This window comes from Cervus elaphus, chromosome 12, assembly GCF_910594005.1.
Source record: "Cervus elaphus chromosome 12, mCerEla1.1, whole genome shotgun sequence".
Lineage (NCBI taxonomy): Eukaryota > Metazoa > Chordata > Mammalia > Artiodactyla > Cervidae > Cervus > Cervus elaphus.
Genome location: NC_057826.1, coordinates 31,557,242 through 31,584,827, shown reverse-complemented (window position 1 = coordinate 31,584,827; position 27,586 = coordinate 31,557,242). Strand labels below are relative to the sequence as shown.

General features: G+C 38.0%; 1 protein-coding gene and 1 pseudogene across 4 annotated transcripts in view; both read right to left on the bottom strand.

Annotated features, from left to right (window-relative positions):
• The window catches only part of ARMH4 (armadillo like helical domain containing 4), a 132,405-nt gene that overhangs the window by 93,244 nt on the left and 11,575 nt on the right, over window positions 1–27,586 (bottom strand). For all 4 annotated transcript variants that reach the window (XM_043920729.1, XM_043920730.1, XM_043920731.1 and 1 more), the window contains exons 3-4: window positions 23,993–24,247; window positions 21,540–21,752 (exon numbers count right to left, since the gene is read on the bottom strand). In XM_043920729.1, coding sequence (XP_043776664.1) covers window positions 21,540–21,752; window positions 23,993–24,247 — 468 coding nt within the window. The remainder of the gene's footprint in view (window positions 1–21,539; window positions 21,753–23,992; window positions 24,248–27,586) is intronic.
• On the bottom strand, window positions 2,561–3,110 carry LOC122704984 (annotated as a pseudogene).

Below are 27,586 nucleotides of genomic sequence, written 5' to 3'. Positions count from 1 at the left end.
AAAGGCAACACATCAAATGGACAGATACAAAATAACCCAGAGTTGTATGCATTCAGCTTTCGCTCATAAAAACTGAAGAAAAACTCATCTGTATTTAGCCAGTCTTTCAACAGATACACCCAAGAGAAATAATGATGTCATGAGCACTTCTGAAAACAAAGGACAACAAAACGAAATAAGCATTCAGCAAACTGGGCCAGAAACAATAACAAAACCCCTGATTTAAAGAACTAAAACTAAATGAAGAACTCATTCAAATAACACTAACAGGTTATATGTTAATGGCTATAGGGTAATGCTTTCTGGATTCTGTAATTTTGTTAAAATAAACCCCAAATTTTATTTTCATTTATCTGAATCCCAAAGAAGCATGTGGATCAACATAAAACACACACGCACAATCATTCTATCTAAAGGTAGCACCAAAAACAAAAAAAAAGAAAAAGAACCTGTAGGAAGAAGCATTGCTCAGGGCTTCCCTAGTGTCTCACTGGTAAAGAATCCGCCTGCCAGTATAGGAGATGCAGGTTCGATCCCTCATCTAGGAAGATCCCACATGCCATGGAGCAGCTAAACCTGTGAGCCACACTACTGAGCCTGTGCTCTAGAGTCCAGGAACCGCAAGTACTGAAGTCTGCGAGCCCTAGAGCCCATGCTCTACAACAAGAGAAGCCACTGCAGTGAGAAGCCTGTGCAGGGATTATCCTCCAAATGTACATCCTTGACTAAGCAGAGCAAGTTTTATAAATTCCGTATTACTTACAATCTACTTTACTGGTGATATACTGCCTTGGGGTGTTCAAATATCACAGCAGAGCCTCAAACGAGTTTGTGAAACCCCAAATTTTTGACTCTCTAGGTCAGGCCTCTTTTCTGTATTTATTGCAAACATTTCTACCTCTGGTTACCAAAACTAAAAGTTTTCATTCCTTTCAGGGCCAGGGCCATGATTCCCCCAACAAAATCAATAGAAGATATGGAGAAAGTTTCTCCTGTGGTCCTGGCCTGAGTAATCTGATTCTACTGCAAGGTCCAGTTGCCATTTAATAAGCAGTTCCCACCAAAGATGCTCCAGTTCTCTCATTCCATTTGTATCACAGTTTAGACAATTTTAGAGCTCCAGAAGATAGACATAGCTAGCATTTCCAGAGTATTACTGATGAGTCCAAGGGGAACCCTTGGTTGAGAATTTGTCATCCCAATAATAGGAGTAGGAAGAACCCCATCAGTAACACTTGTTCCCCAACATGACCTGGCTATCCTTGACTTACAGTAAGAATAGGCAACTGCCTGAACTTTCCCTTTGGAATTGTTGTTGTTTATTTTTCAATTGCTAAGTCACATCCAACTCTTTGCAACCCCATGGACACACCAGGCTTCCCTGTTCTTCATTATCTCCCAGAGTCTGCTCAAATTCATGTTCATTGAGTCGGTGATGCTATCTAACCATCTCGTCCTCTGCCATCTTTTTCTCCTTTTGCCTTCAATCTTTCCCAGAATCAGGGTCTTTTCCAATGAGTTGGCTCCTCGCATCTGGCAGTCAAAGTTGGGAAGATTCCCTGGAGAAAGGGAATGGCTACCCACTCCAGTATTCTTGCCTGGAGAATTTCATGGGCAGAGAAGCCTGGTGGGTTACAGTCCACGGGGTTGCAAAGAGTCAGAAACAACTGAGCGACTAACACTCTTTGGAACAGCAGTGATTAATTTGAATCCTTGTCTTTTGCCTATTTATTCATTAGGTTTAAGAGTCAAACCTCTTTTTCTCTTTACAAAGTTTAAACTCAAAACTAAGCCACATAAATTAGGGCATGTGAAGATGAAGGATACAATGAAAAGAAACAGGGTGAATTCTCTCGGTGGAAACTAAGCATATATGAATCTTTCTCTCATTTCCCCTATAAAAGGAAAGGCTCTGACAGATCCCAGTGCCAGACTTTTAAAAGAAGAAATGTTTGTTGGCAGGTGTTTTCCTGGGAGCCCCTATACAATATATTCAAAAGCCACTGTATATGTTTCCACACATAAAGAGCAACTAAAGCACTAGGGATGGTACTGCTTTAATTTTCCATTTTATTTTTATTTTCCAATTTATTTATTTTGTCTTACAACATTCCTTTATTATATAGATGCAAAATCTGTTTTATGTATAATACTTGTACATAAATACTTGTACAATACTTATTATTTGGTCCTACCAAATAATCTTACCAAAGCCTTCTACTGGTAATTTTCCCCCAAAAGATTCAGGTAAAATTAGATATTGCGCACTTCACGACTACCCAAATCAATAGAGACTTCACTATTGATTTCAGTTTTGGGGTCATACACACAAATTGAAATAGACACACGCAAAGCTAAGGCAAGCACAGTGAGCTGCAAGAAACCTCAGGGTCCGGAACACCTAGGCTGTGTATTTTGCTTGAGTTAGAGTCACAACGTGAGTAGCACATGCACGGATATCAGAGCACATTTACTGTAGTGAGAGGGCTTCTGAACACCTCTGTGTCTGCATGGCTGGGGGGCGCGCAGCCTGTGGGACCTTCGAGGCATCACCAGGGGCTCATTTCTTCTCGGCCTCTTCTGTTTCGGGTTCTGTTTTCAGTCTGTAATCAGCCAGGGCGGCCTTGACGGCGTCTTCAGCCAGCATGGAGCAGCGCAGTGTCACAGGCGGGAGGCACGGCTGCTCGGGGAGACCTGTTTTTGATGGTCAAGGCTTCCTCCACCGTCTTCTCCTTTATCCATTCAGTGGCTAACGAGCTGGAGGCAATGGCAGAACCACAGCCAGATGTTTTAAACCTGGCATCCACAATCTTCCCCTTTTCATCCACTTGAATCTGTAATTTCTTGACGTCACCACACGCTGAAGCCCCCACCAATCCAGTCCCAACATTTTTAGATGTCCTGTCAAGGGACCCCACGTTTCGGGGATTTTCATAAAGATCAACAACCTTCTTGTGATAGAGCCGAGCGGGAGCTGACAGCTCCCGGGTGGGCAGGCGCGGGACCCGGGGCAACAGGGCCGACGCCGCCCGCCTCAGCCAGCCCGCTCCAGCCGCCGCCGCCGTCTTGCGGGCTTGCGCCTGCCTCCAAATTATTTTTAATTTGGGCATCAAATTGGGTGCAAAACTTAAGAGCCAGAAAAGAAAATGAATCTTGTTTTAAGGAGTTGAAGCAATTCTCCAGCAGATGGCTCCCTGGGATTGGAAGGGGTTGAAGAACCCCAGAAACTACTGAAATAATGACCACAAAATTCAGCAGCTCACAATGTTAAGCTGACTTAGACTTTATAGAATTTCGTTACATTTCTTAAAACTTAAACATTTCTGCCAACTGTTTTCACATTTTTATCATGTAATATTAGATATATACAAGAGAATATAGATCATATTTATGCTTAAGCTTAATAATGAAATAAATCCCAGAGAACTCACATTCAGCTAAAAAGAAAAAACTGGAATGTTACTAATAGTGTGGCATCTATTTGTATATTCCTCTATCATCTTAACCACCTACTTCCCCTGAATATCATAAAAAATTACTGAATGATGAATTACTTTGCCGTACACCTGAAACACTGTAAATCAACTATACTTCAATTTTTTTTAATGTTTTGGAAAAACAACAAGAAGCATGTAACAGAGAAAAAAATTACTGAATGTTTTATTTCAGGATCTCTTTTTCCACTCAAAATTATGATTTTAAGTTTCACACATCTAACAAAATACCAGTTTGTAAATTTCACCAATTTATGGTATTCCATTTTGCAAGCATGTCATTATTTATTGGAGAAGGAAATGGCAACCCACTCCAGTACTCTTGCCTGGAGAATCCCACGGACAGAGGAGCCTGGTGGGCTGCTGTCTATGGGGTCACACAGAGTCAGACACAACTGAAGCAACTTAGTAACTGAAGCGACTTAGCACTATTTATTTAGCCTTATGTGAATAAACTTTTGAGTTATTTAGTTGTTGCCAATTTTTTGCTGCTATGTATAGTACTGTTATGAACATTCATATATGATCTCTAATAGATCTATTCAAAGGTTTCCTTAGGGCATGTTCCTAAAAGTAGACTTGCTCGGTCAAAGGAATAGAAGTGTTCAACATTCTAAATAATGTCTAGATATATTTCCTTAGCTCCACATCCTCACCAACCTTTGTTATTGTCACACTTTTTTTTTTAACCCAGTGTGTATAAAATGGTATGTCACTGTAGAAGTAATTTGCATTTTTGTAATAAATTATTTCTGAGATTGTATATTTGATCATAAGTTTGTGTATCTCAGTCTAATCATGTTTGCTCCTTCTTCTTTTGGGTTGTCTATCATTTCCCTATTGATCTTTTGGAGTTCTCACTATTCTAGACACAATCCTTTATCAGTTATATGTATTACAAAATTATATGTATTACAAATACCTACCCTAGTTTTTTGTCTTGGCCACGTGGTTTGTGGGATCTTAGTTCCCCCACCAGAGATTGAACCCATACCCACAGGAGTGAAAGACAGGTGCCTTAACCACTGGACCACCAGGGAATTCCCATCCTTCCCCAGCTTTAGAAGTTGTACATTCGCTGCCCTTCTAGTTAACTTCTTATAAAAGTTTTCAGTTTCAGCTGAATTTATCAACATTTTTCCTCATGGTGAGCAATTTTTGTGCATGACTTTAAAAAAGCCTTCTGTATCATTACTGCAGTGAGATATTCTATAATTTTTCTCAAGTTTTTGAACTTCATGTTTCACATCAGTTTTAGACCATATGGAACAGTTTCTGTATATCAGGTTATATTCACTCTGATTTAATTTTTTCTATATGGACAACCAATTGTCCCAGAACTTTTATGGGGAAAAAAAAATGCTCTCCCCACTGATCTGTAAAACCTTCTCTCTCCTACATCAAGAACCCCTATAGGAGTGTGTCTGTTTCAAGGCTCTCTATTCTGTTCCACTAGTTATATTAATTATCCTTGTCCATGACCACATTGCCTAAATATATAAAGATATAGTAAGAGTTTTATAAGTCCTAATATCTGATAGAGCAAGTGTCCCTCTCCTCTAATCCTTTTCTTTAGCAGTGCACTGACTGGCAATTATCTCCTGAACCCTTGTTCTTCCATACAAATTTTACAAAATCTTAGTCAAGCTGTCATGGATCAGTGAAACAGAAAAGTAAAATAAGTCTTATTTTTATTACTTCATTCCTTCTATTTTCTTTGGGGTTCTTTTGTCTTTATAGCTTAAGGTGGAGGCTGCCTGGGACATTAATTCTCAGACCTTCTTCTTTTCTAATAGAAGCTTTAAAGGCTAAATGTGCTATGCGAAATCATTTCAGTTGTGTCTGACTCTTTGCAACCCCATGATCTGTAGCCTTCCAGGCTCCTCTGTCCATGGGATTCTCCAAGCAAGAATGCTGGAGTGCAGGACTTCCCTGGTGGTCCAGCGGCAAAGACACTGCAAGGGGCCTGTGTTCAATCCCTGGCCGGGGAACTAGATCCCACATGCCTCAATTAAGAGTACACATTCCACAACTAAGACTCAGGGCAGCCAAATAAATAAATAGATTAAAAAAAAAAAAAAGAATACTGGAATGGGTTGCCATTTCCTACTCCATAAAGGTTATTTCCCTTTATCCATTTATCTTCATCTTACAAGTTTTGAAATAATATTTCACTAGGATTCACTTTTAATTACTCTTATTTTATACTATAATGATACATAAATTATTTAGACTTTTTTTTTAATTTTCAAAGGTATGGGACAATTTATCTTTTTATTTTAAATGTCTAAATTGAGCAGACATCAGAGAATTGGCCTGCATGGTATCAATTCTTGAAATTTGTCAAGATGGCTTTATGGTCTAGCACATGATCAGTTTCTGTAAATATTTACCATGTGCTTTAAGGTATTGTGTATTCTCTAATAGTTTGGTACAGTAGTTTTTTATGTCATGCATTTTGTCTTAAATTCTATTTTGTTCAAAAACTTTAGCACATTGAAACCAATGCATTAAAAGAATGATACAGTTGGGCTTATCCCCAAAATACAAAGTTGTCTTAGCATTCAAAAATCAATCAGTATAACTCAGCATATTAACAGAAAAACCGTATCATCATCTCAATAGGTACAGAAACACAGATTCAGAAAAAGCACTTGATAAAATCCAATATCCATTAATGGCCAAAAACAAACAAAAACAGAAGTCTCAGCAAACTAGGAAAAGGCAGAAACTTTCTCAACCTGATAAAAGACATTTAATTTATAAAAATCCCACAGCTAACACCATATTTAGTTCCCTTGTATTTATTGTCATTATTGACATATTTGAATTTGTTCCTCTATGTTTCCCACTTTTTCTGGGCTTTTCCCTCGTCTCATTTGCTGTCTCTTGGTACTACACTGTTTGTAATGTCTTCAAACTGATTTTCCTATTCACTAACTCTCTTATTGCATATTTAACCATTTAATTATCAAGAGTTTTCCCCTAACAATTTTATTTTTATTTCTAAATGCTTTATTTGTTCTTTAAAAAAAAATCTGCTGGATCATTTTTGTCAGTCTCTTATTATTGACAATTTTTGTGATTTCATCTTTTCTTTCTTTTAATCTTTCTATACATGGTTATTTCATACTCTATTCTGATCATTTTAGTACCTAAGGTCCTGGATAAGGAGTAGGTCAATCAATTACTTGACTTTTCTGCTGACTCTCAGTCATGGCTGTTTTTTTCCTTGACAGTTTATTGATCTTTTATTATGAGACTATATTTGCTTGATTTTAATCTGTGGGTAAACAATGCACTTCAACTGGGCATGCTCTTCTCCAGCGAAGATTTACCTCTGCTTCTGTAGGGATTCAGGTTATGACACAAACCTGGAACTGCTTTATTCCTCTCTTAAAGACACAGCCTTAATGTGGGAATTTCAGCCTGGGTTCCTCTTCCTGCTACAAGTCCAGATGTTGACTCCTGGTATTACTATTGTCCTAGAGTTCCTTTCCCTTTCTCATTTGCTTACTCCTTATAGTTTACTTGCTAGGTTTCAGCTCACTTTGGGATGGATTGAGCTAAAAAGTACAATCCTTGAAGATTTTTTTCTGACTGCACTGTCATTAATGTACTAAAGTGTGTGTTTTATGCAAGACCTAGTCATTTTGCTATGGCTGGGTCTGTCAGAGTCTTCATCAGAAACTGAAATCCAAACAGTGAGTTTCCAAAAGTATCCATATAATCTACATTTAAAGTAAGTCTAGTAAGTTAAATGAGAGTTTACTGGCTTTTCAAACACCATTTTCAAATTCCAGATTTCACTCATAAGAGCATCTGTAATTTGCAGTGCATTTTTAAATTAGATAAAATCTCAAATGTTATTGCTTATTAAACATTCTGCTTTAAATGTTTCTGTTAACTGCTTTCTTTCTTTTTAAAATCCCCTCAGTGATTTTTTTAAATCTCCCATATTAATCTATACAAATTTCTTGAAAACATTTTACTAAAGTTCAAACTTTCCATTAATTCTGTAATAGTGAACATAATCATTAGTAATTTCCTCCATTCTAACTTTCACAATATTTAAAAGGTACATACATGAAAAAATTTTATATCTTGTTTGAGACAAGATAATTTGTGCACTTCAAATACCCCCTTGATAGATATTTTGGATTCAACCCATATTTCATAAAGGTGTTTAAATATTTTCTTATTTAATTTAACAGGATTCTGCTCTTGATGATGTCATCTCCTATATCTGGTTAGCAAGCTAAAAAGATCAGTCTGCATAACTAACCTCACATTTACTGGTCAGTACATAAACCCTTTTCAGCCTTGACCCCATATAATTGGTGTTCTCTATTATCTTGTATAAATCCTGCCCCTAATTAAATTGAGTTATCTTAATAGAGAGAGCACGGAAACAAGTTACGTAAGTTCTTAAATCTAGCTTCTATTCATTAAACAACTCGCTTTGGATTCAGATGACAGACTCTTATGTATTTCCCTTTGGAAAGTGAGACTACAGCAATATTGTTCTATTTATCAAGGGTGCTGTAAAGAGAAACAGAAAAGCTTTAATATTATTGTATCTATAAATTCCGAGCCATCCAGAATAAAACCTTTCTCTGCAGTAATTTAGTAAAGAAATATTTACTTTAAGCAAACATATACAAAACTTATGCATAATAATCCACATAGGAACTTGGCACAGGGATGGGAATCCACCTGCCAACGTAGCTGACATGGGTTTCATCCCTGGTCCAGGAGGATTCTACATGTGGCAGAGCAACTAAGCCCACATGCCACAACTTCTGAGCCCATGTGCTGCAACTACTGAAGCCTGCACAGTCTAGGGCTCACAAGCCACAGCTAATGAGTCCCTGAGCCACGACTACTGAAGTCTGCACACCCTAGAGCCAGCAAGCCACAATTACTAAGTCCACATGCTGCAACTACTGAAGCCCCTAGAAGCCCCATGCACCTAGAGCCTGACTTCAAGAAGAAGCCACTGCAATGAGAAGCCTGTGCACCGCAAGAAAGAGTAGCTCCTGCTCTCTGCAACTAGAGAAAGCCCGCATGCAACAACGAAAACCTAGTGCCACCAAAAATTTTTGAAAATAAAAAAACATTTTTTTAAATAATAATCCACATACACTCAAAAGATAAATCATGGGTTGGTTAGGTTGATTATTAATTTTGCAAAAATATCTCTGAAAGTAGATTTCCACTTCAAACTTTAAAACATGACTCAACTAATTCAAAATGAGGTTTACAAATTAATAAGTGGAAATGTGTTTGTTTTTATCATACCTGTGTATATTTACCTTCTTGAAACCAGAGATTCTGTCTTACTCTTCTTTGTGCCCTAGCCACAGGATCAAGCATTGTGCCTTGCACAAATTAAGCTCTCAACATATGGTGATTGCAAAAAAATGAACAGAACTCTAATTCATTATCTTCCTCTTCAAAATAACACCTTCATAGGACTACAATATAATTTTTACTATATTATGCATACACTTCAAATGAATATGATATCAACTTTTTAAGGAAAATCCATCTACATGCTTTTGTCACCCCCACATGGCAAATGAGAGTGGCCCATGAGGGGAAATGACCTTTGTACAAATTAACTCCAATAACGTTTCTAGGTTCAGACAGTAAAGAATTCACCTGCGAAACAGGAGACCTGGGTTCAATCCCTGGGTAGGGAAGATCCCCTGGAGGAGGGCATGATAACCCACTCCAGTATTTTTGCCTGGAGAATCCCATGGGCAGAGGAGCTTGGCGGGCTACAGTCCATGGGATGGCAGAGTCGGACACACGCCTGAGCGACTTTCACTTTCACTTTTCTAGATCAGGATCTCCCTCCTGTCCCCTTACCGTTTTTTCCCTCCCTTCCACTCTGGCTTCTCAAAGTGGTCTTAAAGAATCATCTAAGGGGCTTCCCTGGTGGTTCAGGTCCAGTTAAGAATCCGCCTTGCAATGCAGGGAATGCAGGCTCGATTCCTGGTCAGGGAACTAAGATCCCACATGCCGCGGGGCAACTAAGTCCTCATGCCACGACTAGAGAGCCAGCGCACCTGTGCACTTTAGAGCCTGCAAGCTGCAACAAGAAAAGCCCGTGTTTCACGAGAAGTCATTACACCATAACAAAGACCCAACGCGGCCAAAATAATTAACTATTTATTTTAAAAAAGAATCATTTATATTGAGTTCCCCTTACCTGAGTCCAGGTATCACTACAGATTCCAATAAGAAGAAAATGAAATAATGTTCAACCCCACAATGGAATGCAACAAATCTAAGCAAATTCCTACTAGATTTCCAACAGAAGGTAGTCGGGAGTCACTGCTTTGTTCACATAGAAAATGCTCAACTTCAGATACAAAATAAGCACTGAATTTAAAACAACCACCACCAACAGAGTAAGTCAAGTAGAAGGCACATTAATTAAACAAGATAATGGTCCTAAAACCATACACTCCATTACCAATTATCACTTACCCAGCACCAGGTACCTACAGCCATCATGGACACAAGGCAGAAAGTTCTGACCCTGCCCTTAAAGAGGTTTGGAGAATTAAGTTAAGAGCACAAACTGGTGATCAATGGCTGGGAAGAGAGATTCACTTCGGGTGTGCATACCAATAAAAAAGGAAATAGGATAAGTAAATACCTGAGCTGATTTCCAGCACTTAAAAGAAACCAGAATATTTCATACAAAATTGGAATTTTCAGCTTATCCTGGAAAATATCTGAGATCTGGCATCACCAAACTTACAATCTCCTCTGGCAACGATTACAAGCAGAATCCACCTAGATCAGAGGAAGTACCTAGTAGAGGAATGTGCTCTCTCCTAGAACACATTCACCACTCTCCACTGTCCTAGGCACCTTCCTCTTTGTTCACTTACACTACCTACCTGGCCCCTAACCTACTGGTTGCATACAGAGGATATGAATATTTCATTATAATAATAGATAATATTACATGATCACAATATATAATTTTAATTGATAAATGATATAAAATGTTCATATTTATTAAGCATTTACTCTGTTATGTATGTATTTACTACATACAAGTTCTCATTTTAATCTCAAAATAAGAGACAGGAACACCAATATTTCTGCTTTACACAGATAGAAAAACTGAAATCTAAATAAATTAAATAGTTTGATCAAGATCATGATACTTATTCATGATGAAACTAAAACTTAAACTCAGGTATGTTCATTTGAGACCATAATCAGAGTTAATTTTTTACTAATCTGTGTTATTCTTCAATGAAGGTCTGGTCTGAGAAGCTTCATAAAGAAGAGACATACAGATGACCAAAAAACACATGAAGAGTTACTCAACATCACTAATTATTAGAGAAATGCAAATCAAAACTACAATGACATGCCATTTCACACTGGCCAGAATAGCCATCATTCAAAAAGTCTACAAACAACACTGGAGAGGATGTGAAGAAAAGGTAACCCTGTTGGTGGGAAATTAAGTTGATGAGGCCACTATGGAAAACAATATGGAGGTTTCTTAAAACACTAAAAATAGAGCTACCATGGGATCCAGCAACCCCATATCAAGAGAAAACCATTAAGTCAAAAAGATACATGCACCCTAAAGTTCACTGCAGCACTATGTGCAATAGCCAAGACGTGGATGCAACCTAAATGACTATCAACAGATGAATGGATAAAGAAGATGTGGTACATACATACAATGGAATATTACTCAGCCATAAAAAAGAATGAAATAATGCCATTTGCAGCAATACGGATGGACCTAGAGATTATCATACTAAAGGAAGCAAGTCAGAGAAAGACAAATGTCATATGATATCACTTATACATGGAACCTTAAAAAATGCTACAAATGAAGCTACTTTCCAAACAGAAACAGACTCACAGGCTTATAAAACAAATTTATGGTTACCAAAGGGGAAAGGTTGAAAGGATAGATAAATTAGGAGATTGGAATTGATATATACATACTACCATTTATAAAATAGACAGTCAACAAGGACCTACTGTATATAGCACAGAGAACTCTACTCCATATTCTGTAATAACTTATATGAGAAAGAATCTAGAAAAGAATAAATACATGAATATGTATAACTACATGACTTTGCTGTAAACCAGAAATTGACAAAACATTGTAAATCAACTATACTCCAATATAAAATAGAAAGAAAGATAAGTTTAAGCTGAACAGGTTCTGTTTCTCCTTCCTGTCTTCTTTTCACTTCATGGCCCTCTGTTTATGGAGCAGCATCGTACTGAATATTATTTGCTATAGGATGTGACAGAATGACCCTATACAAGTGTATTTCTTGTATAGTGACAACAGTGTGATATTGCCCAGACACGAATCGTGACATGCTTTTAACAGAGATGGGATTTCCTCTAAAGAGTGGGGTGTACACAGTGTCAATCATGATGGTTGTCTGATTGTCAACTGCCTAGGGATAGAAGGTGTCTCCTTCATCTTGGAAAGCAGGACAGATAATATTTAAGTGGGGCTGGGGATTCCCTACTTGGTGGTGGGCTCTGAGGAAATCTGCATCTTTGTCTTGGCTCTTCCACATGGGGGCAGGGATGGGGAAGAGAGAACCAGAAGTTACCCTCTGAAGAGGAAACAAGTCAAGAGGTGTGAAGCCACAAAGTGTAGCAGGGTGCCTGAAAAACTGTTCTAGAGCTTTGGGTATCAAATATTAAAAACCTTCTTGGAGCACGGAATGAGTCAAGGGCTGGGAGCCCTGGGAGCTCCTTAGCTAAGGTAAGATCAGAGAGAAATTTGTACCCTGTTAAGACTAATGCATTTTGTTTCTTTTATTTTCTTGGTTTATTTGCTTTGTGTTCCCTTAGGTTTGAGCTAAATATTTTTTAAATTTCTACTAATTTTAGCTGAAACAAGTGAGAGAGTTTTCATCTATGCTTGAGTTGGGGTATTAACAGGAAAGAGGATGCAGAGAGCATGTGAAACAGATACCTTGAGAAAACCCAGAGAGAGCAGTGAGGGGACCTCTGACCACCCAGAGAATCTCTTCCTCATGATAAAACCATGAAGATTCTTTACAATGTTTAAAAGTGTTTTTTGTTTGTGGGTGTGTGTGTTTGTTTTGGCCACACCATGCACTGTGCAGGATCTTAGTTCCCCAGTGAAGGATCAAACCCACACTCCCTGGACTGCCAGGGAAGTCCCTCTTTACATCATTTTTGTAGACGAAGTTTCCACAGAATGTTTTGTCTGGAGATGTGAAACAATTAAAAGAAGGAAGAATGGCTAAAAAGAGAAAAAGTAGGTAAATGTAGGCAGAATCAATGTAAATGTTTTAAGATAAATTTAATATTTTTCCAAGTGTGAACAATTTTTAAAAGCTTGTAAGGTCAGTCAAATCGATGCATTATATTTTCCTTCTCATCTTTTCCTTTGGGGATATGTATTCATTTTAATGATAATAAGTAGTCTGATGCCAAAACAGGGTCATGGTTATGAACATAGCCTGATAAATGCAGTTGGTAATATGCTCACATTATTTTACACATTGTTAAGGTTCATAATTATTCATACTCTGCTGCAATAAAATTCTCAATGATTATACCAGAAAAACGATAGTTACATCTAGCCTCATACTGAAAAATCATGCTTTTAAAAATACCTTGATTTTCTGCAAACATATAAAATGTCTTTGAAATCTCCACATCCCATTGTGTTTGGGACCCCAAGCTACATGCTTGCTTCAACAACTGCAAAAACCACCACACCTGGAAAGCCCTGCGTGGACCACTTCTCAGGATTGTCAACCCCGGAGTGTGAGCCCAGATGAAACACTCAAAACCAATCCTTTTGCCTAGAACTCAGAATAACCTACTCAGGACAGACCTGGCACTGTTTCCTATAAATCAGGTATTTGTTAGCCTGAGGCTGAGTACCTGATTGCTGCCTCTAAAAACTATTCTTAAGAAATAATTCCTCTCAATAATGACAAAGTATCTTTTGCATGGTGACATAACTAGGCTTATCATGGTGATAATCTTGAAACATATAAAAATATCAAATCACTATGTTGTGCGCCAGGAACTAACATAATGTCAGCTAATTATACTTTAAAAACAAACTCATAGAAAACTAAATCAGATTTGTGGTTATCAGAGGCAGGAGATAAGAGGAGGCAAAACTGAAGGAAGGCTGACAAAAGATACAAACTTCCAGTTATAGATAGGTAAGTACTAGGGAGGTAATGTGCAACATAATTAATATAATTAACACTGCTGAATGGTATATATGTGGAGAAGGAAATGGTAACCCACTCCAATATTCTTGCCTGGAGAATCCCACGGACAGAAGAGCCTGGAGGGCTACAATACATAGGATCAAAAAGAGGTGGACATAATTGAAGCAACTTAGTACATGATATACATGAAAGTTTTTAAAACAGTAAATCCCAAGAGTTCTCATCACAAGGATAAAAACGTTTTCTTTTATTTTGTATCTACACAAGATGGTGGATGTTCACTAAATTTATCGTGGTAATCATTTCACAGTATATGTAAGTCAAGTCATCACCCTGTACACCTTAAATTTTCACAGTGCTGTATATCAGTTATATCCCAATAAAACTGGGAGAATAAAAAAGAAAGAATTCATTTAACCAGCAAGCTAAAGTTTTAGAAATATGCTTGATCATATACCCATAAAATAACTGAATGGTAGTGTGGCATGTGTGATACATAAAGGACAATTCAATACCTCTTACAATGTTTCCCACACTTTTGGACCTCCTACCACTTACTTTTCTATAAATATCAAAATAATGATGAGCATATACATATACACACATACACAAATACACACACAAACACACACACACAACTCCCAAGCATAAACAGCAATTTTGTATTTCTCTAAGCTGAAGCTAAGTTCTCTCTTCTACCTTTCACAGTCCTTTCTCTATAATTGTTTTGTTGCTGTTGTTGTTTGGTTGCTTTTTGTTTGTTTATTTGCCTGCACCGGATCTTAGTTGCAACAAGCAGGATTTTCCATGTTCGTTGTAGCATGTGAGATCTCTAGTTGCATGTAGATCTAGTTCTCTGACCAGGGGTCAAACCCGGGCCCCCTACATTGGGAGTGCAGAGTCTTAGCCACTGAACCACCAGAGAAGCCCCTTGTAATTTTTCTGTGATCTTTTCCCATCTTCTACCTTGTGTATCTGTTATTTATGTATTTATCATAACTCTTCTACTAAAATTTATACAAAATCTACTTATTATTATCTGAATCATCAAATACTTAAGTATACACATAAATGAATGAATAAACAAAACCTCTGAATGTGTACAAAGCTAAATCCTTTTGTCATCACAAACCATTATAGGAAATTTCGTTAAGTGTCTAAGAGTGAGTTTTACCAAGCAGTGTAACTTTCTAGTGCTGAGCAACAAAGATACAAAAAAAATGGGAAGAATCAATTCTGTAACAATGTTTACTTAATTGGGACTATATCAATAAATACAATGCGGGAGACCCGGGTTCAATCCCTGCATTGGGAAGATCTTCTGGAGAAGGAAATGGCAACCCACTTCAGTACTCTTGCCTGGAAAATCCCATGCAGGAAGAGCCTGGTAGGCTACAGTCCATGGGGTCGCAAAGAGTCGGACACCACTGAGCGACTTTTCACCATTCACCATGATAAGAAAGCATACCAAAAAACTTAAGAGTGAATATTAGCTATCTTTCTTCAACAGCAGAATTTGTAGCAAAGTTTATGGTAACATATCATAATATTGTGATTTTAACTATTTCTGAAATACCACTGGCTATGTGAACATTAAGAGCAGACATATGTTGACTAATCTGAGTGCTGAGTAATTTACCATACTAGCTTACAGAGCACACAGTACTTAAGAACAGAGACCTAGCATAAATGCCAGGGAATGCATGATGCTTTCAGGACAAGCTGACAAAGTGACTTACCATAACAAGGAATCAATGACCGAAATTGCCTCTGTTACTGAGGCAAAATTAAATCCAAAGCATTTTCAAGAAGAAAAGCCAAAATTTGTACTCATTCTTAACATGATCAGAGTGAAAAGCAGCATGAACCTCCTTAACCTCTTACTACAGTATCATAAGTAACAGTGAACAGTTCAAATTTACAAGACTCTCCTGGATCTTTAATATTATACCCACATAGCAGCTCCCAAAGATAAGTCACATAAACTTGGCTTCATAAACGTGGCCTTGAGATGAGATCTTTGACTCCTCTTTGACTTTCTCATTCATCCATTCTAGCTACCTTCCGAATTGAAAAGTTATTTGAGGATTGAGAAAATAATAAGAAAATATTCTCTGAAAAGAAGTGCATACTGGGAAGACCAAAAAAAAATTGATTTTGTGAGTTAAAGTGTAGGTGAAGAGCAAACATTTCTCTCATAAAAATTACATGAGCTCTTAAGAATCCTCAATGGAGCTATTAAAGACAAATATCTCTGAGGCTTCTCCACAATGCCGCTTAAAGAATGCATTTCCCCATTCATTTCTGATTTACCAGTAAAAGAACGAAACTAAGCATGTTGATTTCAGTACCAATTATAAGGCCCCCCACACTGCCAAAAGATATATCATCTGAACAAAGGCATGCTTTTCAAATATGACTTTCTCCTGAAATTCCTATGTTATTATAGAGAGAATCCTAGGACAGAGGCATAACTGAGAATTCCAGATAAGAAAGGAGAGATAATATCACTACCACTTCAGCAGAGGAAATTAAGAGGTGTCACAAATATATACATATATGAAGGAAATGCCCTCAGAGGACTGTGGGAAAAAAACATCCATGAAATTAAACACACACACACACAGATGTGCACACACAACTATTCATGAAGGGAGGAAAATGGATTGTCACTGAAATAGATCAAACAAGTGACAGAGCAATGACAGCCTTCTGCCCCATGTGCGCTGCCTCGCTGGGAAAAGATGTCAAAAATACAACCTTTCAAAACCTAAATATAAGGGCAGTCAAAATGACCTTCAAAAAACAAGGGAAAAGCTGTCAGAAAAGAGAAAATTGAAGTTAAATGATATATTTGGTCTCACTTTTTAATCAAGATATTAAAAAATTAAATATGGTTTTCCTATTGGAAACTAGAATTAAAAACCTCTTCATGTATTTTTTTAAAAGTAGCACGTCACATGTTTGCATATAACATGCATCATACATACAAAAGGGGGAATAATTCCCCAGCACGTCAATTACTATGAGTTTGTTCCATAAACTCTGTAATAAACAGGCATGTTGAAACAGATAAGGAAATGGGAACTGTCTGGAATAAGGGCATAGGATTTTACAGTCCTAATACTCAGTCTATTATAACTATAGAAAGACAGTAAATAGGACCGGTCAAATCAAGAATTCACATCCTCTAGATCAAAGACACTGGTGTTTCTTCTCTTGCAGAAAAGCCATAAGCTAACAGGCTCATCTTGGGAGAGTTACCCTGCTCCCAAGTCTGTCCGGTCAGCACCATGGGGAGCACCAAGCAGGTTCCCACTGCCCACTGGCTGGAAAGCCCAGGTACTGGCTTCCAGACATTATGGGAGGAAGTGCTGGGGATGCGAGGAAGGACTACCAAAACCTTAATCACAACATCTGAGAAACCTTCATTTTTGTTCTCTTATTTCCCACATGTTCTTAAAACCTAGTACCTGGTATGAGTAACAGTATCGAACTATTAAAGCCACAATCTTCCACCTACAGAAATATTGTTACAGTTTTAGAGCACAGGTGAATTTCCATCTTCTGTGGAAATATAGGAAAGGCCAAAATAAGTTTTCCAGTAGTCATGTACAGTTATGAGAGTTGGACCATGAAGAAGGCTGAGCATCAAAGAATTGATGCTTTTGAACTGTGGTGTTGGTGAAGATTCTTGAGAGTCCCGTGGATAGCAGGAAGATCAAACCAGTCAATCCTAAAGGAAACCAACCCTGAATATTCATTGGAAGGACTGATGCTGAAGCTGAAGCTCCAATACTTTGGTCACCTGATGCAAAGAGCTGACTCGTTGTCAGCTAGGAAAGACCCTGATGCTAGGAAAGATTGAGGGCAGGAGGAGAAGAGGGCAACAGAGGATGAGGCGGTTGGATGGCATCATTGACTCAATGGACATGAGTCTGAGCAAACTCCGGGACACAGTGAAGGACAGGGAGGCCTGCATGCTGTAGTCCATGGGGTTGCAAAGAGTAGGACACAGCTAAGTGACTGAACAACAACAAATAAGTTTGATTTGTTTAGATATCCTCAGTTGGATTTCTAAAATAAATAAAGTAGAATTTCTTCTGGTAAGAAATATTGAAATTTCTATGTCATTTGATATTAGTCTCAAAATATTTTAAAAACAGCTAACCCAAATGAAAATATTCCAAGTAGGTTTTCATAAGCAATCAGAAATTTTAAGCTGCCATTTTGGAGCAGAGAAAGACATTAATATTCAACCAAAAAATGCTACCAACCTAAACACAGATCGTGTTCAAAAATTAGTTTATGTGTATATATGTGCATATATATAAATGTATACGTGTGTGTGTGTGTGTGTGTGTGTGTACATATATATATACTGTGTATGCTGAGTTGCTTCAGTCATGTCCAACTCTTTGCGACCCTATGGACTATAGCCCTCCAGGCTCCTCTGTCTGTGGGATTATCCAGGCAAGAATACTACAGTTAGTTGTCGTACCCTCCTCCAGGGGATCCTCCTGACCCAGGGATCCAATCTGCCTCTCTTAAATCTCCTGCATTAGCAAGAGTATTCTTTACCACTAGCACCACCTGGGAAGCTTTGCTATTATCCAATTTTGAATTAAAAGTGACAACACTTTGTCATGTTTATATTCCAAAGATGCTGAATACAGCCCTAGTAGAATTATGCCTGAGATAAGTATAATGCACTTTTTATCATCCTGAAAGCATTCCCTTAAAAAATACAGAGAAGTAAAGATAAACCATTATCTTCAAAAATCAAACTGCATTTGTGCTGACAAGGTAAAAGACTCATTGAAATAGGCACAGGGCAGTATGCACTTATAGAAGCAGGCTTTCTTCAATGCTTGAGAAATGTAAAACACACCAAACTTCCCCACTCTTCCAGTGCATACCTCTCAAGGGGGTGTTCTGCCTTCAGAGCCAACTGGAAAACTCCTCAGAAGCAGACTTCCTATTACAAATTGAATTGTGCACCCACCTCTACTCCACCAGTGCGAATATGTGTTTAAGTCCTAATCCAAACACTTGTGAATATGATCTTATTTGCAAATAGTGTACCAGCAGATATAATCAAGTTAAGATGTACTTAGTAGGGTGAGTCCTAACCCAATGGCTGATGTCCTTATTAAGACAAGGGAAATTTGGCCACAGAAACACAAAGGAGGGAGATGTGAAGGAGGCAGAAGCTGTAGATCTGCTGCCGTAAGCCAAGGAATGCCTGAAGGACCAAAAGCTGGAAGAGGCAAGGATGATCCCCATCCAGAGGCTTTGGAGGGAGCACAGCCCTGCCTACACCTTGATTTCAGGCTTCGAGGCTCCAAAACCACGGAAGAACAATGTCTATTGTTTAAATCACCCCATTTGAGGTACTCTGTTACAGTGGTCCTAGAAAATGATACACACCCTTAGTCATCATGTTGTAGTGATATAAAGGAAAAGACAAGATGGTGTACCAAGTGGAAACAACTTTTAGGTTCATCTGGGCCATGACTTTCCCTTAAAGGGTAAACATTCAGGAAGTTCTTCAGAATTTTTTGCCTCTTGGGTGTATGGTGTCTAAAGGGGCAGGTTTCTCATTATATCTCACTGAGATAAATACCCCATTCTCTGGAGAAGTGTTCTTGTCCCCACGTGGGAAGGAAAGCATTCAGATAAGTATATAGAGAGCTTTTAATAACATAACTAAATAAACACACACCTTAAACTGGAGAATTGTCTGTCATTTATCAACACATCACAGAGATTCAAATTTGAAAGGCAGACAACTTTACCTCACATGATCCTGTTCTAGGTAAAAATAAACTATCCTCCCCTGGGTCCATTGCTATGGAAAAATTAAAATGCTTCACCCAGGCAGAGCCTCAAGCTGCACTTATATTCCTGGACAAGGTGGAAAAACATGCATTGAAAATGGAGGCCTCTAGGCATCTATCGATTTATCAATTTAAATAAGTATAGTCACTTCTGCTTTCAGAGGGTTTGATAGACCAGCATAAAACTAATGGCATTATTAACACATACTAATTAAATACAAAAACTGCATTCCCTTTCACTTAGGAGAAAAGGTGTGCTCATTCAAAATCTTGTCTTAAGCCCAACAACGTAGCAGAAAGAATATTTTTAAACCAAAAACATCTTTCAAAGCCTTGACAAGGATCATAGCTTAGATCAAAACTGACAAAATATATTCTCAAAAAGAAGCTGAAACTGAATCGTGTAGAAGAAAAGCACTAAAACTCCAGGACATTTTAGGCAAGTTAAGAAAATTCTCACACATCTCAATACAACTTCCATCATCAACTAAATTTAGAAAATTATTGCAGTTTCACAAGTAAGGATTATTCACAAATCCAATTTTTTTCCTCTGATTCAATGAGCCCTGCCGGGAAAGCTGTCATCTGCAACTCTGGTTAATTTGGGGAAACCTGGTCTTTCCAGATGGTATCAAGGAGGGCAGACAGCTAATAAGAGTCTACATTCCAAGTTTTTATCTTAATGTGGAGAGCAAGAGCTGTTAGCCTCTGAGCTTGCTTTGATCCATTTCTTAAACCAGCACTCCATGGAATTCACATTCCTCCTAAAATGTCATGTTTCTTTGCCAGAAAACTACCAGTATTACCCTGAAAGTCTGCAATAGAGCCTGCTGAAAACCTGGCTGAACCACCTTCCCTGTTACAGAGTAGAAAAAATATAAAATAACAGCACACCCTATGTCTTCAATGCTTCAAACCCATGGCTAATCTTGGGCACTAATCTTAGTGCCCAAGAGCTTACCTATCTCCAAGATTAGTTTACAAATCACTGGGCATTTTTCAATCTAGCTAGGAGCTGTTCACCTGCCGAAGTGCTGATTAATTAAACGACCTTTCATTATATCTCCATTTTCTCATTTGTGGATGTGCAGCTGTACCCCAAGCATCTTTTTCATGCTCAAAGCCAATGTCTTGCAAAGTAAAATTTGGCATGAATTTCTCAGCCTTAAGAGGTGAGAAGACTGCCCATCTCCAAAAAGTGGAACATCTAACCCAGAGATATAATTAAGGGAAAATGACCCAGCATTAACCACCAGAGCACTATTACAAAAATACAATCCACATTAAAATTTTCGCCCAAGAAAATCCAGTGGGGAAACTCAAGTTTTCCATTTAAACCAGTTTTTCAACTCAGCCTGCACACAGAAATCATCTCAAGAAACTCTTGGGAATGTTGATGCCAGATCTCATCCCAACTGAATCAGAATCACTGGGAGAAGGACTCGGGTATTAGAATCCTTTAAAAACTCCCCAAGGTGATTCTAAAGTTCAACCATAATTGAGAGTTACTGATGGAGAGCAGGGGTCAGTGAGTTTTTTCAGGCAAGGGCCATCCCATAAATATTTTGGGTTTTGTGGGCAGTTAGTCTCTGTCACAACTACTCAGCTCTGCCACGCTGGCACATAAATAACCACAGACAACACACAAATGAACAAATGTGGCTGCATTCCAACACAGCTATAATTAGCACTGAAATTTCAATTTTATAAAAACTTTTACATCTCACGAAATACTATTCTTCTTTTGATTTTTTTTTTTCCCAATCATTTGAAAACGTAAAGATCAATCTGAGCTTGTCATACAAAAATAGATGTCAGCCTGGTTGGCTGGGCCACAGTCTACTGACCCCTCATCGACACTACAGACTGAATACACTTCTCCTTGATCTTTTCTCAAAAACAACATTTGCTCGGTGACTCACTGTATCTGTCCTAGAAAAGATCCCCTTTCAAAGCATGGATACCTTCAGATTCAAGTTGGTCCAGGCCATAGGAGGTAGCTGTGTTAACATAGCTAAAGGATGGAGCCGCAGTTCTTCTTTCAGAAGATGCCTCAGGATCAGCAAGTGCTGGGGAAGTGCTGGGGGCCTCCTCCATTATTCCAGGGGGCGTCACTGGAGAACCCAAAATTGGTGTGAACAACTCCTCATTCGGCCCTGTGACTGTGTCCATTAGGTCTGCCGAACACAAGAGATATGACTTGACCAAAGATGACCCGAATGAGAAATGTATATATTTAAATATATGCTTTTACTTTTTAAGCAAGAAATGACTAATGAAACCAGTATCTCATATACAGTAGATTTGGCACTTAGACCAGTTCCATCTCCCACAGTGCATCGATTCAGCTACCCAAGGCAAATACTTCTCTTCCAGGAAAATACACTACCTCAAATCAGAACTCTGGTTTCAAATTTTAATCTCCCATTTATTCTATTGACAATATTATGGATTTTGTAGGATTTTATATAACCTATTGGGGCTTCCCTGGTGGCTTAGTGGTAAAGAATTCATCTGCCAAGCAGGAGACGTGGGTTTGATCTTTGGGTCGGGAAGATCCCCTGCAGAAGAAAAGGGTAACCCACTCCAGTATTCTTGCCTGGGAAATCCTATGCACAGAGAAGCCTGGTAGGCTACAGCCCATAGGGTCCCAAATGAGCTGGACACAACTTAGCGACTGAACAACAACAATATAATCTATTACTAAAGATAAAAAATTTAACAAAATCTATTTAAATATACACCAAAGACGACTTTGGTTGATGTAAAGAACCTGCCTGCCTGTGCAGAAGACATAAGACAATCCCTGGGTTGGGAAGATTCCCTGGAGGAGAGCATGGCAACCCATTCCAGTATTCTTGCCTGGAGAATCGTAAGGACAGAGGAGCCTGGCGGGCTACAGTCCTCGGGGTCACAGAGAGTTGGACACAACTGAAGTGAATTAGCATGAGAAGATAACTTTCAAAAGTCAAGTCAAAGAGTAAAAGTTTAGATCTGTGTCTGGAATATGCTCAATTTAAAGCAGCCAAATTAGCCCCAGGTATCCCCAAACCTAGAGGCTCTAGCATAGCAGCATTTTTCCAAGCCTGGCTGATCATCATAATCTTCTGAGGTAATTTTGAAATGTTGATTTTCATGCTTTCTACATATCCTAACTTAACTGAATCAGAACCTCCTTGGTGATGAAGCCTGAGAAGCCATTTGTGAAAGCTTCCAGGATATGGGTCCACAGATTATCATATACATTGCTGATGGCAGTATAAATGGAAGCAATCATTTTGGAAAGCAGTGAGGCATTGCCTCCTAAAGTCAAATATTCATATGCCCTACTCCTAAATATACACCCAAGAGAATCTCCTACACACATGCAATGAAGAGTATGTAAAAGAATATTCATGCCAGCCGTGTTCACAATAGCCAAACCTGCAAACGACCCAAATGCAAATCACTAGAAAAGACTAGATGAAGAAATAAACAGTGATATATTTTCATAGAGCAATATTACAAGCAGTCAAACCAAAAGAAACACAGTAAATAAATAGTAGCTATAGAACAGCAAGTAGAAAACAAAGTTAGTCCCCAAAAGGCTATCCTTTTGATAAAAACAGCACAATACTGTTTTTATAAAGTAAAAAAACTAAAACTTTTAAACGTATAATATCAGGAGTACATTCAGACACAGTGAAACGAAAAGGAAGCCAAGGAAATGAAGATCCAGGCTAATGGTTAACAGAGGAGGAAGGGGTTTAGACGGGAAGGATCATGGGGTTACCTGCAGGTTACTGACAAGATCCTAGCAGTTTTGTGGGGAGAGGCAGGCATGCACGATTAGAAGGTATTTATTACATTGTTAAAGATAACTCAGGTAATAAACAAAAGTAGGATTTACTGAGCTGGCCAAAAAGTTTGCTTGGGTTTTTATATGATGTTATGGAAAAACCCAAACAAATTTTTTTGCCAATCCAATACTTAGGCCACTGATGAAACAGACAGGAAACCCAAAAATAACTAAATAATAATAATAATAATTTTTGTAATTCTCAGGTGATTCTGATGATCACTCAGATTCAAAAACTTCACTGTCCCTAAGATCTCAGAGCTTCTGAGGGTCTCTTATACATTAATAAAAAGTTCTCTGTATACATTTGTTAAAACCCTGAAAATAACCTATAAGACAGGTAGGCATTATTTATTTAAAGATGAACAAACCAAGGCTTGGAGACATTAAGAAACTTTCTTGAAGCCACAATACTAGTGAGGGCCAACGCTGGGATACAAACCCAAGTCTTTTCTGGTTTCATTCCCCAGGTCCTTGCTGGTTTCACCCCCAGGCCATTTGCCTCACTCATTCTATTCCTTATCAACTCAGAAAAGATCCACCCCCAAAACGCTGAGTTCAGCTCCCTCTGTTACAGACCTTCCACAGCAGGAGTAACTTCGAAAGACACAGGGATGGGTGTTGTTGAAACCACAGTGGCCAGAGGCTCCCATCTTCTGGACAGCTGAGTAACGTGAGGACCATCTGCTGTGGCAGAGGGCAACTCCCTCCCTCCCCCGGTCTCGTCCTCGCCTCTGGTGACCTCGAGGGGAGAAACCTGCTGATCCTGTGTCACCAAAGACACAGCGGCTTCTGCTGCTTGAACAGCTGTTGTCATCTCTTGAGTGACGATGTCTTAAAAGGGAAGAAACAACACTTTTAAATAGACTAAATCCCTACACCTGAAAAAGTCTCTCTATAAGAATTTAAAGAAAAGCAGACTGTCATTTCAGGGAATGAGAAGGCAGAGGGATGGCTCAGAAATGAACTGCCAGTAAATAAAAGTAGACAATAATACAAAACACATAAAATAAAATTTAAAACAAGAAATCAACAGTTAAGTTTCCCTTTATGAATATCAACACAGTCAGTTTATTTGGAAACATTATACAGAACTAAGTTAAAAAATTCTCAGAAGCATTTATATATATTAATATTCACACGTGCATCCCTGAAGGGAACAGGAAGTTGGCATTTTGAATTAAAGGAATACTAGTTACAGTAACTAATGTTTACTGAGTTTCTATTATGTGCCATACACACATACTGCTAAGCACATGATGAGCTTTATCTTATCCTTCCATACGTAAGGGGAGGGAGGTATTAATATCATTCCATGGAAGCCATGTATCATAGTGGCCAAGAACACAGGCTCCAGAGCCAATTTGCCTGAGTATCAATTCAGATTCAGCCATCTTCTATCTGTGTGACTCTGAATGAATTACTTAACATTTCTGGACCTTGAGCTTCCTTAAGTTGTAAAGTGGAAATAATAATAGGATCTACCCTATAGAGTTTTTACCAAAATTAAATTAGATAACACATGTAAAACACTCAGTACACACCCAGTGCTTGGTAAGTATTCAATAAATGTCAGCTAGTATTACCTCATTTTACAAATGACTTAGGTGTAGAGAAGCTAAGGAACCTGGCTAAGTTTACATAGCTAGCCCTCTTAACCACTGTGCTAACTGCACTTATCCTCAACAGATGAATGGATAAACAAGACGAGATACACACACACAAACACACACACACAGGACATTATTCAGCCATGAGAAAGGAAACCTTGCCATTGCCCAAGGAACAACTTAGAGTGGCCTATGCAGAAGATCTGCATTTGCTTTTCAACATGAAAAAGAATGAAATACACCTGTGGGGTAGGATGTATCTATCACAGGTCCACTTTCTTTACAACATTATAATCCTGCCAAATACATTATTAAAGCCTATTTATAGTTACTTAGATTATAGACTATTTATAAGGATTAATATTTGTCCCCTTCTTAGGGAGATGTTATGTTGGAAATTTCAAATACTGAGCCACCTGGAAAACATAATTTCTAGAAGACTTTATCATCTCTCTTTTTTTAAACAGTAATTCTAGATACTCAGCATATTACCATATGTAATAAAAAATAGCATTCTTAAAATCAGCTGAAAGGTTTTTGCATAGTTTTTATTAATGACATCATTGTTCTTCCTATTACTTAAAAAGATTTCTCCTCAGAAATTATTTGCTTTAAAATAATGTTTGTATATTTTTTTTTAGTACAAGCATTTCCATTTCTTGGTCCCCAATCAGTTTAGGCTACTTTTTCTTTGAACTGGAGATTTTTATATTTGAAGGACTGATATACCTGGCTATAAGACAACTTTACATGTGCTTCATATTTGCTCTTTGTGCCACTATTTAAGTTTTTTCTTTTTTTCTGAAATAATACTAGTATCTTCAGCACCTAGGACAATGCTCTATTTGCCATAAAAAGATAATACATAGTTTTACCATTTAAAGCAGTATGCATTCTCCATGTTGCCCTCATTTTTGAAAGCATAATGAACACTTCTAAGGAAAAAATATGTCAAAATAAATGTTCACTCTATGGTCACAGTTTCACAAAACAGTAAGAAATATAAAAAGGGCATAGCACTTAAATAAGAGACTGCTGTTAAAGAAAGTTAGAGCTAGAAATAGTAATGGGAATTTTTAAAGTTACATTCAAAATTTCTCCACATCTCTCATTCTTTCCAGTTCCTATAGAAAAAAATATATATACAATAATTATTATAGATTACTTTTAAAACCTGATCTTTTTTTTTTGGCCATGCCACACGGCATGTGGGATCTTAGTGCCCCAACCAGGGATCAAACCCACGCCCCCTGCAGTGGAAGTATGGAATCTCAACCACTGGACCACCAGGGAAGTCCCCTAAAACCTGATCTCCAAGTGAACAGCTGAAGAAGCAGATGAATCAGAGGACTGACTCTCACCCCAGGATCCTCATCAATTCACAATACCCAAAAACTCCAAGAAATCATTGTGTTCCCTGAAGAAGAGAATGTGCTAAGTAGTCCCTGGGCCCTAAAATGACTGGCACTTGAGTGGCTGACTTCTGAAAAGTACTTGTAATCACCAGGAAATGGGCAGACAAACTTTTTGACTATTCTCTCACTACTGTCGTCAATAATCTCAATTTTTCACATTATTTTTAATACTACGAAACAACCAAAAAAGTAAAAATTGAAAGTAATTATTTGACATTCCTCTCTCTCTCTACCAAGAATATTTAGAGGCTTTTTGATTAATTTGGACAAGGCAGGCAGGCAGATTGTATAATTCTAGTCTGGATGGTTCTCTGTCTTCATTTACTCATCCAACAAAAAGATACTTATTGAGTACCTACTATGTGCCATATATTGTTCTATGTGCTAGAAATAAAAAGAAGCTGCCTATTAAAATATTGTAGTTACGTGAGGCAATTATGACTAAGTAAGGAGCATACTCAATAATTTTTTTAAAAAATCAGATAATTGTCAAATTTATTTTCTTTTTAAGTTACATTAGTAGAAGCTAAGGCAAATCTAGTATATAAGAATCATGGATTCAATTGTGCAGTAAATTATCTGGGACTATGTGATTTAATGCTCCAGGAATATCTTAAAGTATTATGGAGAGCTGAAGTAAACTTCTTGTTTCGTCATATCTAATATCATCCCAGTCATTTGGACCAAACTTTTCTAATGAAATTTAAAAGCCAACTTACAAAACAGTTTTGGGAAGCTTCTATGAAAACTTCCAGTATACTAGGTCTTATAGTCTTTAAAAAATAGCTTGGATATGTAAAATTCAATTTTTTATCATTTTAATTCAATCTCCAAAACACTTTATAAAACATGTTACTAATTTGATATTTTCCATTAATTAGACTACTTAGCTGAAGTAACAGCTGTACATATTCCAAAACAATTTGGAATGAGCATATGCCCATTACACTAGGTTTTTCCTTCCCCACGCTGTTGTCTGACCAACCACACACAATCAAAGAAAAACATCATTTATCACCAACAAATGCAAGGATTGACATCTCATAACATTCACAGATGTAGAGGCCAAGAGGAAGTAGAAAGTACAGAATTAAGCCGGCAGAGAGGATTTATCTGTATTGTGTGTGGGGGGGGGGGTTCCCCCTTAT